The following is a 13390-nucleotide window of genomic DNA, read 5'->3' as shown; positions in this document are numbered from 1 at the left end:
TACAAAGAACAATATTCCATACACAGAATAATGGGCCTTCTTTGTAGCTTTCAGCTGAAAGCTAAATTTGAACACCCATTCTGTATAAAGCAGGGAAATGAGGTGTAAAGGGGCCCCACCCACTCGCTCCAGGATTTCTGATAAGAGATGTTTTATAACACTCCAGCAATTTAGAAAATGCTAATTACTATCTGATCGAAATGAACAGAGGCGGAATGAAAATGTTACTTGGGGTGAGGGTTCTCCCCTCCCTTGCTCTCCAGGACGTTTCATGGAGTTCAAGATGATGAATGACAGTAGATAAAAATGGAATAATCTTCCCTGACTACTCGCATTAATCCTTGCATGGTGCTTCCCCGCCTCACCTGCTCAGCAATGGTAGCTCCTGCACTTGAGATTCCCTCCATACCAACATCTAAGTGCAAAAATGCTTGTGAACTGCCCCCATTTCTCTGTCCCGTGGACCAGTGCCTGGGGTCCAGAACAGGCTATGGTTGCTCTTGCCTAGTCCCAAATGACATGAGGCTGTATGGAGAGATAAGAAAGCAGTCCTGCAATGTTTGCCCTATGTGTTCCTGGCACAGTCATCAGCAGAATGGAGAGGCCATAGTAACTTCAGCACTAGTGATCCAAAAAGGCAGTCCGAGGGGTGAAAGTACCTTCAGGCCCTGCTGGTTGCTCTATGTTTAACAGCCAGGGTCTTGCTGTGAGAGCTCAGCGTGCCAAGATAATGGCAATGTGTGAATGAAGGTAATGAGTGTTCAGGGCAGCAGAATGCAATGGTCTGTGTCTCTAGGAAAGGTATCATCATAAATGCGAGCAGTTAGCCCTTAGCCTTTTGTGTCATGTGGAAAACGGGGTCAGCAGAAGCATGGCTGCCTCCAGCAGTGAGACACGCCAGGCGCCAGCATGCCTCGACACACAGGCTGTTCCCTGGGGAGCCGCTGGCACTTGATCCATGCCCCGATGCTGTTGGCAACCTCCTGCCCAGAGCTGCCAAGTGAGGCCACAAAGCAGGCTCATGTAATCACTGCATTACGACAACTCTAACATCGATCCACGCCATCTGCAGCATCAAGAAAAGGATATTTCCCATCATTTCCACACACTTCACTTTTGTGTCCCCTGCACAAGAGACTCGGCTCCAGTTCCAGCAACAAAGTTGTGACGGTGCTTGCTGTAACAGGAGTGTGTGTATGTGGTCACCATGCAATAAAAGCAACAAGCAACCTGCCATTGGCTATTCTTCTTGTGGGCCAGCAATTCTCAAGATGGCTTACTTTTCACTCTTGTCTGGCAAAGCAAGTCCTCCCTGCAGGGAGATTTCAGCTCTCATTTGCAACATTTCTGATGTCAGCAAGGTTTTGAGCTGAATGGCCTTTGGGCACACAACACCAAGTCCCCCTATGCTGCTCTGAAGAGTGATGTGGGATGTGACCATATCAGCAGTTCTGAACCTCTAACTCTGATCAAACAGAAGGGCAGAAAAGCAAAATTTAACCTGCTTGCCCCTCCATGTCTTTGGGTGTTAGATGTAAAATGTCACTTGCCAGCCCAAAAAGGAGTTAGACCCAGAAATCAAGTTGAAACATGACAAAAGTCTCCCAAATGCTGCATTCAGACGTTTGATCCTGTAACAAAACAGCCTTTCTAAGGATCATACATTGGTGAGAATATTATTAAACCGGGCAGAAGTCTGGTATCCTGTGATCTTCTGCAAGAAAGAGGCCTCTCAGGATTACCTGAGTCCTCTCTTGGGAAAATCAGTGCTTGGGAAAAGATCTGTGCCCAGCTCGTGGAGAAGAGAGGAGGGGGCTGTTGGATCCAGAGACTACCTGATGCAAAGGGACTCACACATTTTCTGCCTGGGAGTGGCAATGCCCACACACATCACACTCTACAAGGGGCTCCAGCAGCTCCAAGCTGACCTGATGGCCAGTTGCTGGTGCGAGCCCCGCTGAGGTCCTACCTGGTTGAAGTTATCGAGGGCTTTGTGGAGGTTTGCATGCATCCCAGTCGGGGCCTCGTTAGTGATTTTGATGGAGTTCTCCAGGATGCCCTGGGGAATGATGTGGCTGTCAGGGGAGGGTGCCGGCTCTGCACTAATGAAGACACGGAAATCCTGGTGGCTGCCCTCGCTGTGCTGCTCCAGCTTCTTCTCCAGAGAACTCAGCCACTTGGCCACCAGGTGGATGTTCTGGCAGGGACAAAGGGAACAAGACTTTGTCAGTCCCCTTGCCATTTACACCCACGCTGAGCAGGCAACAAGTCCATCACAGCAATGAATGGCACCTGCCAAGGCTCTAGAATTTGGTACTTGTCCCAGCAGTGCCTGTGTGCAATTCATAGCCCCAAATACTCAGTTACATCAAGTACACTTTTAAATTCAAAATAATCAATATAAATCACCAGCAATGAAGCAAGCTGCTATTGGGTTGTTTGGGTTCTCAGTGATGATACTCTCCTTCTTGTTATAGTAATATATGGCTGACAAAGTAGAGTTATTTCCCCAGATCTACCAAGCTTAAGTGAAAATGTTCATTTTTAACAGAATAACAGTGAGGACCCTCAATATCAGCTACTGGGAAAAAAAGTCAAGCAGGTGGTTTTACAAAGACATTTAACATAAAATATTTATTTATTCATGCAACTAATTAGACATATCTCTCAGAAAATTAAGCAGTATTATGCGGACATGGTGAAATGGATGAAGAGAAGCCTCAGTTTTGCAGCTAGAGTCCTATACAGTGTTGCAGTTTCCAGGCAAGAAAACAGCTTTTTTCTAATATTCCAAATGGGGCAGGTCACACACAGCATGGATTCATAGGCTAAAACTACCCTCATTTTAAAGTTAGGTGTGTAATCCAAGCTGACTGTGTTAACAGGCACTCTGGAACGTGATTTATCCTATCCAAAGACAGGACAAGGAACTCACTAAACTTAAATTAAAAACAGACACCAGAAAGATAAACTGCTTGGAGGTGGCAAGGAAATTACATAAAGGAACCACATTAGAGGCTTAGAATAAATATATATCACCTATAAAAAGGACCAGAAAGGAGCTCTCATGGTTAAATAGCTGAGTAATGAAGACTATTAGGAGTAAAATGACATTCTTCAGAAAGTGGAAATTGTGTCCAAAAGAGAAAAACAGAAAACAGCACAAAATCCAGTCATGGTAAGGCCAAAAAATGTTTTAAGAAGCAATATTCTGAAACCCATAAAAACTAATAATAAAGCCTTTTCCAGAAACCAGAAACCTACCAGAGAGCCTATAAAACTAAAACATGATCAAGGTGTACAGGGAGTGCCCCAGAAAGGCAAGGCCACCGCAAAACAGCTCGTATTTGCAGGAATATTCACTGCAGAGCTTGGGGAGGGTCTCACTGTTACATGGTGGTATCACTCAAATGCTGAGGCTGAAGACACCCCTGGAGATCATCCATCCAATCCTCCTGCTCAAAGCAGGGTCGGCTAGAGCAGGTTGCTAACTGCATTCAGTTGGGTTTTTGGCTATCTCCAAGGCTGAAGCCTCCACAACCTGTCTGGGTAACTTGTGCCAGTGTTCAACCATCCTCACAATAAAAAATAAAATTAAAATAAAAATAAAGTAATAATGTTTAAGGGAAATCTGTATTTGGATTTGTGCCCATTGCCTCTTGCTCTTTCATTGGGCACCACTATGAAGAGCCTGGCTCCATCCTCTGTATTCCACCTCCCATGAGGTATTTAAACATCCCTCTAAGCCATTGCTTTTTGAGGTTAAATAATCCCAGGTCTCTCAGCCTCTCCTCATATGACAGATGCTCCAATCCCTTAATCATTGGAAAGACTCTTAAAGTGAAGCAGCAGATGAGTTTTTTGGAAAAAACGATAAACTAATAATAACAATTTACTAGGACCAGATGGTATCCACCCTAAAGAAACTCAGATATGGAAGTGCTGCATTACTCCTTGGTATGCACTAGGCAAACTGGCAGGTGCTCTAATAAACCATGAATTAACGCACAAACAGTATGAGTCAGAGAAAACCAGGAATCTAAAATTTCCAACCTATTTTAGATAGCTAATAGGGGGATATCCAAATCTGAGCTTTTCACCACAAACTCCTTTTGCAGTTGCTAGAAAGGTGAGCTCCAGCAGGCAGCTCACCACACCAGCTTCAGGCATTGCCCTGGATAGTGGAGTTGCCTTCACGGGCCAGTATATCTCCATGCTTGGATTTTCATCAGTATCAGCTATTTATCTTTCAGTTGCCAGTATTATTGCAGGTAAGAGGGAAGTATCATAGGCTACCAACCGGTTAAGACACAGGAAACAGGGGGTGGGAATCTACCGATGGAGTTTGAGCTGCTCACTGTATTAAAAAACTACTTGAAAGAGCAAATGATTAGTGAGCTGACAAAATTAGTCATAAGACAAAGTAATTTCAAGTACTGAAAATAAAACCTGGTGGTAAAGAACTGCAAAAGCGTGCCATCATTCTAAGTGACTGGCAATGATATGGCAGAAGAAATTCAGTGTTGATAGATGCAAAGTAATGCACACAGAAAAACAACCCTAGCTATAGATATAAACAATAATGGGTTCAGAATTCGCCATTACCACTCAGGGAAGAGATCCCAGAGTCCTTTGGGTTATTTCCTGCAAATAACAGTTCAATGCTTAATAATGTGAAAGCAATCAAATGTCAGCAAAAGAACCGAGAATAAAACTGCGAACATTATTATGCCACTCTGTAAACCAATGGTGGGCCTTCATCTTGAAAATAATACCCAGTTCTCACTTCTCTATCCCCAAAAGGATATAGCTTCCACACAAGGAGACACTAAACTGATATGGACTCGCCAGTTTGGGGAGAGAGGAGATCAGGGTGGAGGGGGTGAGTGAAGAACAAGAATGGAGGGATGAATAGAGCAGACTGCAAGTTTAAAAAGGGTAAGTGGAAGTACGTTTTCATACAACACATAACTAAACTGTGAATTTATTGTCTCAGGTTTCTGTGGAAGTTGAGAGAATTGCAGAATGAAGCTGAGCTTAGATCCATGGAAACATCACTGCACACTGGCAATGTTTATACACCCTTTCCCTCAGATTCTGAATGTGCCTTCTCACAGGCAGGGAGCTGGGCTGGCAACACTTTGGTCTGCCCCAGTATGGTGCTTTTATAGACTGTTGCCACATAGGAACATCAAGGCAGCTGCCTCATGAGAACACAGAAACTCTCTTCTGGCTTCTCTGTTGAAGGTTTCAGGTGCCTCTCGTGAGCTACTTATGGAGATATCCCATCCAGGACTGAAGAAGAGGATGAACAGTTGTGGAAAAGGAAAAGATGAAGTCCTTTAGCCAGGTTGGGACAGAGTGGTGGCTGCTGTCACAGATTATTTGCAGTACTTGCAAATGCTGGGGGATGGGTCAGCACTCAGACCAAGAATCATGAAGGACCAGATGGTAATGCATCTCTCCAGAAGAGCTGGGGTGCCTCAGGAGAGAAGAGACTAACAGCTCAGTCACATCCAGAAACAGCCCCCTTAGCACATTAGTGACTGTCCTTGCACACTGCCATGTCCTTGCCAAGTCCTGGGTGCAAAAATCAGTGTCACCTCTCACTTTTGTAGAGGAATCCTGCTAAGGATTGGTATGCTTACATTTGGTATCTTCACTATACTTTTTTTCCCCCTATTTATATGTGTAGTTATCATGGTGAAGGCTGACTTCCAGATTCCTAATAGAGATGGTGATGTATGTAGATCTGAGTCTTGGCTCTGCAAGCAATGCCACCCAGTCCCTACAAGCAGCTTGTCTAGCAGGCACGTCTACCTCCTTCATAGAATCATGGAGTCATAGAATCTTTTAAGTTGGAAAAGACCTTCAAGATCATCAAGTACAACCGTCAACCATGCCCACTAAACCATGTCCTGAAGTGCCTTGTCTATGCGCTTTTTGAATACCTCCAGGGATGGTGACTCAACCACTTCCCTGGGCAGCATGTTCCAATGCCTGACAACCCTTCCAGTGAAGAAATTTTTCCTGATATCCAACCTAAACCTCCCCTGCGGCAACTGGAGGCCATTTCCTCTCGTCCTAGCTCCAGCCACCTGGCAGAAGAGACCAGCACCCACCTCACTACAACCCCCCTTTCAGGTAGTTGCAGAGAGCGATAAGGTCTCCCCTCAGCCTCCTCTTCTCCAGACTAAACAGCCCCAGCTCCCTCAGCTGCTCCTCATAAGACTTGTGCTCCAGGCCCCTCACCAGCTTTGCTGCCCTTCTCTGGACATGCTCCAGCACCTCCATGTCTTTCCTGTCGTGAGGGGCCCAAAACTGAACACAGGACTCGAGGGGCGGCCTCACCAGTGCCCAGTACAGGGGAACAACCACCTCCCTGCTCCTGCTGGCCACACTATTTCTGATACAGGCCAGGATGCCGTTGGCCTTCTTGGCCACCTGGGCACACTGCTGGCTCATATTCAGCCGACTGTCAACCAGCACCCCCAGGTCTTTTTCTGCCGGGCAGCTTTCCAGCCACTCTTCCCCAGGCCTGTAGCGCTGCATGGAGTTGTTGTGACCCAAGTGCAGGACCCAGCACTCGGCCTTGTTGAACCTCATACAATTGGCCTCAGCCCATCAATCCAGCTGGTCCAGATCCCTCTAGTAGAGCCTTCCTACCCTCAGGCAGATCAACCCTCCCTCCCAACTTGGTGTCACCTGCTCACTTACTGAGGGTGCACTTGATCCCCTCGTCCAGATCATTGATAAAGATATTAAACAGAACTGGCCCCAATACTGAGCCCTGGGGAACACCACTTGTGACCCGCCGCCAACTGGATTTAACTCCATTCACCACAACCCTCTGGGCTCATCCATCCAGCCAGTTTTTTACCCAGCGAAGAGAGTAACTCCCCTCTCAAGTGTCACAAAGCAAGAGCTCTAGTCTGTTCTTGGTTGCACAAGCACAATTTCAGTACAAGTTCCCTTCACAATGGCTTTATGCCTGTGGATCTGTACCAGTTTTCAAGGGTACTGGATATGGGTATGTCTGAGCAGAGATGTCTGCGGCTGAACTAGTCATCCCACTGGAGAGTCATGGGACAGGTAGGTTATCTTATCCTAAAACGGACGAGTGCAGTACATCTGATGGATTACTCTGGTGAGAGCGCCCAGCTCTCCCCCTGGCCTGGAAAAGGGTGCTGTGGTGACTGGGTCAGATGGAGCTGTTTCTATCACAGGCACCTGAAGTTAAAAGGGATGCGTGGTGCTTTCAGAAGCCTTCTAGTAATATGGGAGATACTTAGTCTCACTGGCTTCAGGAGTATCAGAAAATAACCCAGCAAGTGCGCAACTGCATTTTCAAGACTGTAACATCTTTTGAAAATATGCACTTAACTATTTCCATTTTCTTGCCCTCTGTAGGGCTGGGTACAAAGTGTACCAAGAACTAGGAAAAGCTCCTGTGCTTCTGTCTCCTTGCCCAAGACCTCTGTGTTTTAGATGTAAATACCACATTCTTTGCTCCTTGCTAACTTCAATATTGCCCTCTTCTCCACAAGATTTTATGGGGCTGTCTTGATGCCCTAAGTCAAATAAATTGCTAGATGACTCCTGCCAGAGGTCAAGCCTCCATCTCTGAGATGGCAGCCGCTTCAGAAACATGAGTCAACAGAATTACTGTTTGGGGAAGCCATGGACACCTTGCACCCTCCAGTCCTGTTGCCCTAAAGCTAATTCACATGGCTGGGAACAACATTTTTATTTAGAACTGCATAAATTCAGTCTCCTTCCCTGAAAGGATTTAGGGCTGTGCTCATGTTACATGGATGAAATGGAGTTTGGGTGGTGGGGGGAGACAAGGAGGAGATGCCTGAACAAAGGAATCATGTTCTGGGGAAGCGTTGTTTTGTCATAAACAATGACCGTGTGAAGAGCAGTAGACAAAATGCAATTATATCTGACTGCTGATACACCAGTGCTTGCCTGATGCATTTAGGATTTCAAGAGATGAGGTAATCCCCAGGGTCCAGGCAGCCAACTCATTCTGAAAACACAAGTCCAATAATAAAGTGGGAGTGGACTGAAACCTGTAACTAAAGTGTTTCAAACAGCCACAGAGATATAGTAATATAAAGAGCTCAACAAAATAGCAAAAGAAAAACTGCATTAAGTATCTGTTTAACAATAGACTACACACCTGACCTTAAGTATTTTCACCTTTAATTGGTAGTTTCTTCCTACATCTGCTTTTGTGGTGTTAGATGGCTGAAAAATAATTGCTTTGTTTGTGTCAACACAACACCAATGATCACTATTTGTCAGTATCACTGCTTTCTAACAGCCGACTTAGTGAGTACTTCTAATCTAATGATAACTGAGTGCATTTATATACTATCTTTTTGTGATAGAAGGGATAGAAAAGAGGAATATATGCAGCAAAACATGGGTTGGTACTAATAATTCATAACTTGATCAAATGAGTATGTCTGCAAAAAACAGAGATGCTGTGGAGGGGATTCGCAGGTTTGAAGGAAATTTTGCAAATTAATTCTGAGCAGTCAGATAACACAACTTGACAGAACATGACTAATGACAACTTATGTGGTCATAATAATTGAATGATATGTCAATTATCAATAATGACATAACACAGACAATGCTGCATTAACACCAATCACTGCTGAGCTACATATTGATCAAAGAACCACCTCCTCTTGCTTGTTTTGAAACCTGCCTTTCACCAATTTCATGGGCTACTTGTAGACCTTATTCAGGAGAAAGAGGGGATAGTCCAGCCTGTCCACCTTCCTTTGGCTCAGGGCTTCATGCACTCCCAATACTATCTCCCTAAACCACACTGTACAGTTTACACTCCACCAGTTTTACATGCTCCTCATTCCATAAGACCCCCCTGAAGACACATTTACCTAGGACACAGCAAGGTAATTCATTGTTTTATTACATTTTTTCTTAGCCAGATTTTGAAGTCTGTGAAAGAGCTATTGTGCAAGGGTAAAAGACAACTCCCTAGCATCTCTGTTTTTTCACAGCTCATATCTAGGCCTGTGCTGCAGACAGAAATAGGCAATAGTCTCAAATTCATTACCTTGCTTTATGAAAGGAGGGTGGGGGCCAATTCATGCTAAAAAGAAAACTGCTGAAAAGAAGGCAAAAAAGAAATCTGAAACATCCTTCCATGCACACTGACCATTACCACAGTACCTTGCCCTTTGTTGTTTTCCCACTTTGCGTTATGGAGTGTGCATGACTGAGAGCAGGTACCAGAGGATGAGGATCTGCGGCAAGAGCTGGGCTAGGGTGCACATGCAGGAACGTGGGAGACCAGAGGCTTTTCTTTGGGAAGTCGCTTCCCAGCACCTCTGTGCGTTTGTACTTAACAAGGCAGAACATATATCACAGGACTCAAGTGTTGCTATGGTAACCATCAGAAATAGCACCATGTATATATAAACCAGCACACACTCCACAATGCATTCCCTTTGCTGACAGCAACTGGAGACCCTTCACATTTCTGAAAGTGGCTTTCTCCTTCACACTGTATCACAGATCACCTCCTGGAGCAACGAGAATTAGTTGTTTTTACAAAGTCTTATTCTCTTGCAAGATGCTCTCAGAAAATAGTCACTGCTTTTACAGTAAATCTGAAAGCTAGGCTTTACAGTCCAGATATAACCCAACACTTCAATACTCACGGCACCATATTGGGGTATAAAAAAAAAGGACAGGGAAGAGGCACTGCAGAGAGTCTCTTCCCTTGGCCATGCTTACTGTCAATGGTAGTGTGAGGCTTCATCACATGAGACGATGCCACACATGCTCAGGAACAGCTCTATCCTTCCACAGGCAGGCCTATGATCACGAGAATACTGTTACAGGACTCAGAAACCAAAATGGATAAGCACAGACCCTACCACTAACACCTGCTCATACGTCTATGAGACCAAGCTACTTCTGAGCAACAAGCTTGCTGTTGCTTTATGTGGAGAGAGGCAGAATCAGAGCTCTGGAAGCACCAGACAAGTTTTACCCTGTCTCTGGCATGTGCCTTCCCCTAGCTGAGAAATTATGGCAGCCAACTTACCAAAGGTGCCCCACTTGGCAGACAGTGAGGGCTGCACCACATTCTCACCTCTGTGAAGTGCCTGGACTTCAGCAGTATCACCCTGAGGCTTTTTCAGACCTCACACCATGGTCACACTTGATAGGGAAGAACGCGTTTGATCCTTGCAGCCAGTACTAACTGAGCACTCCCTGAAATCCTTAACCCCCATTAAGCCTCTCCACACACAATCAAGGCGGAGGATTACAGCACGAAAGAGCAAGTGCAATTAATTTGTTATCCTTCAGACTCACCTCTGAACACGCTGCCTGTTCCTCTTGTATTGCTGGGCCCTATGAGGCTCCCCATCAACTTACTTGGGCTCTGTTAAACTAAGTAGCTCTGTCATCTACAAACAGTGTCACTTCTCTGCTCCCACCTTAGCCATTAAGCAATTAAGAACATGGTGGCACCACTCTGCCCTTTGCTGCACTAAAAACTGTGCATCTATTCCTATCCTCTGTGGATGTGTCTCCACAATTTGCAATGTGATTTCACCAGTATAGACATAGAAGCAGCACTGGCCTAGCTATATAAATACTGGCAATGCTGAGTCAAGTCAGTAAAAGCATCAGAGGGGGCTTTACACCTCTATTAGCACCCAGGTTCTTGGCAGGGCCACCACTGGCCTCATACTAAAGCTGTGCTGTAGCAACTTTGCTGCTCTCAGGATTTGTATATACCCACATCTGCTGCAGTCCCTCCTCCAAATGAGAACCTAGCCCTCTTCCACTAAAAGCTGAGCAAAAATAGGCTGTTCTATGACCCTTTCACTGGTCAAGGTACATGGAAGGCAGATGCAAGTGCAGAAAGGGAACAGAAGAAAAAAGACAAAAGAGGGCTGGTCTGAAATCTTCACAGCACTTCCAGGATATCAGCAAACATCTGTTTTTAAGACAATTTTTCACATTAGTACAATATGTTTTGCATGTTCTTTTAGCACAGACATGCTTTAATGTTGATGATAGTAAAGAAAACATGCCTAAGACTATTCCTGGGCTAATTCGTTCACAATTGCCCCTTTCTACACTATTGACCTGGTTTATGCTCAAAAATATGATGGGTGATATATGAGATGTCTATTGTGAATGATCTTTGGCTTATCCTCACTCCTGAACTGCCAAGGGGAGAGCCAGACCTCTTCATCCAACACCAGAAGCAGAATCTATGCTGACGAGGAGAGAGGACAAGACAGCTGAGGTCCAGTCCCACAAATGTCTCCTGGTACTGTTTAACTGACAAGTACAGACATTGCCTCAGGATGATGGCAGAGAGGAAGGAAAAATTCAGATACAAAGAGAAATGCAAGAAGACTAAATGGGGACTGAATGAGTGAATAGAGCATGGTGCGGGTCTAATGAGAGGCTGGTAGTACCCTGGAGAAACAGAAGGTCAGTGGACTCAGCAGTCCGTGGTCAGCCAGGAGAGGGCAATCAAGGGAGAGATGAAGGCAGGATATTGCCTCTTCTGAAGAGATGCACTGAAACCATTTCTGCAATGGCAACTGCTACCTTGGGTCTCTCTCTGGCCTCTTTTTTCTTTTGATCAAATACAACAGAAAAACAGGCATCAAATGGATCCACTGTATTTATACAGAATATGACACAATTTAAGGCTTAGGAAGGCATCTGAGTTTGTCTTCATCTCTTCTCCAACCAATCCAGTGTTTCATCCTTTGCTTGAACCCCAGAGTCCAGAGTTGAGATCTGGACCTCAGCCCAAAAGCAGCCATTTGTGGTATGGGAAACTGCTGGGATTTACCAGGCCGGACAGAAAATGAGCATGAACTACAGAAAATCTGGACTGACCTGACCTCCCCAAAATTTTAAAGACAATGTTAGAACTTATCAAATTGCACTTCATAAGATGTAAAGGTAGGTAGTGATGAGCAGGTGAAATGCACAGCAAAGGACAATTGCTTGATTAATCTGATTAATCTCAAGAAATGGAGGAAAATAAACTTTATTTTCAAGAGAACTCCATTACATTTGTGTTTTAACCCAAAATATGTCCTGAGACAGAGGTTTCCAGAGCAGCTATACAACAAAACTGGGACTGCAGTAGTTACAAAGGTATTGAAAGCCCAACAGAAACTTAATTCCATCTCAGATCAATATTTGGATTACTTGCTGGTCTGTAAGTGGATTTGCAATTGGAAAAACTTGGGAATGGCTGTTGTGACATGAAATGGGAAGGAAAACAGCTGTCTAAAATCCAATACCTTTCTCCATCTGAGTATTTGTCCCAAAATCATGAAGGAGAACTGGAGGTAGAGTGGGTATTTCTCCTTTTGTATACATCTAGGAAGGAAAAGATACTGTGGCTGGAAGGAAAATTAGTCTCTTTACTGGAGCAGAGGGTCAGTGCCAAATGCTTATATGTGCCTTGAATGGACAATATATCTCATACAGGACAATATATCTCTCTTGCTTGTTGCTAGGACTAGTTGTGAAGTGCACAGAAAAAGGCTCCATTGTATTTACGATGCAATAAGAAGGGCTCTGCCAGTGTCTGAATCTCATACAGTTTTGCTCTAGGAGCTCACTGTTATTCAATTTAGTACACGAACCTGACTCAGTGAAGCAACAACCTATGAAAATGGAAAGATGCTCATGAATTAAATTAACTTGATCGCAAAGAGATGGAAGTGACATTTTGGCTAATGGATGAAGACTACAATTAAATTTGAAATATCTAATGTCTGAACTTTTCCCTGCATCAGTTCATTCAGACATACCTCTGTAAATATGTAAACAAATTTCACTGTTTCTTTGCTATTAGGCTGATAAACATAATTTGCTGATTATGATGGTCACTGTCTTAGCAAAAAGCTTTCAAGTAGGCCCAGAGAGGGAAAAGAAGCACACACAGTTTATGCTGCAAGGGCACACTGCTGGCTCATGCTCAGCTTGTTGTGCACCAGGACTCCCAAATTCTTTTCCTGCAAAGCTGCTTTCCAGGCAGTTGGTCCCCAGAGCATACTGGTGCAGGGGGTTATTCCTCCTCAGGTGCAGGACTCGACTTTTCTTTTTATTGGATATCATGAAGTTCCTGCCAGACCAATTCTCCAGCCTGTCCGCATCCCTCTGAATGGCAGGACACCCATCTAGTCTATCAATCACTTCTCAACACTTTCACATTATCTGCAAACTTGCTGAGGGTGCACTTTGTCCCATCATCTAGGTCATTAACAAAGGTGTTTAACAGTATAGGACCCAGTACCACCCCCTGGGGTATACCACTAGTAAATGGCCTCCAGCTGGACTTCATGGTGATGATAAA

At 44.6% G+C, this 13390-nt stretch overlaps 1 protein-coding gene across 2 annotated transcripts in view; it reads right to left on the bottom strand.

The window, feature by feature from the left end:
- Nucleotides 1-13390, bottom strand: part of DNAH9 (dynein axonemal heavy chain 9) — a 209030-nt gene that overhangs the window by 21956 nt on the left and 173684 nt on the right. For both annotated transcript variants that reach the window (XM_049812524.1, XM_049812523.1), the window contains one exon: nt 1970-2197. In XM_049812524.1, coding sequence (XP_049668481.1) covers nt 1970-2197 — 228 coding nt within the window. The remainder of the gene's footprint in view (nt 1-1969; nt 2198-13390) is intronic.

Source organism: Accipiter gentilis, chromosome 10, assembly GCF_929443795.1.
Source record: "Accipiter gentilis chromosome 10, bAccGen1.1, whole genome shotgun sequence".
Lineage (NCBI taxonomy): Eukaryota > Metazoa > Chordata > Aves > Accipitriformes > Accipitridae > Astur > Astur gentilis.
This window is presented reverse-complemented; position numbering and strand designations above follow the sequence as displayed.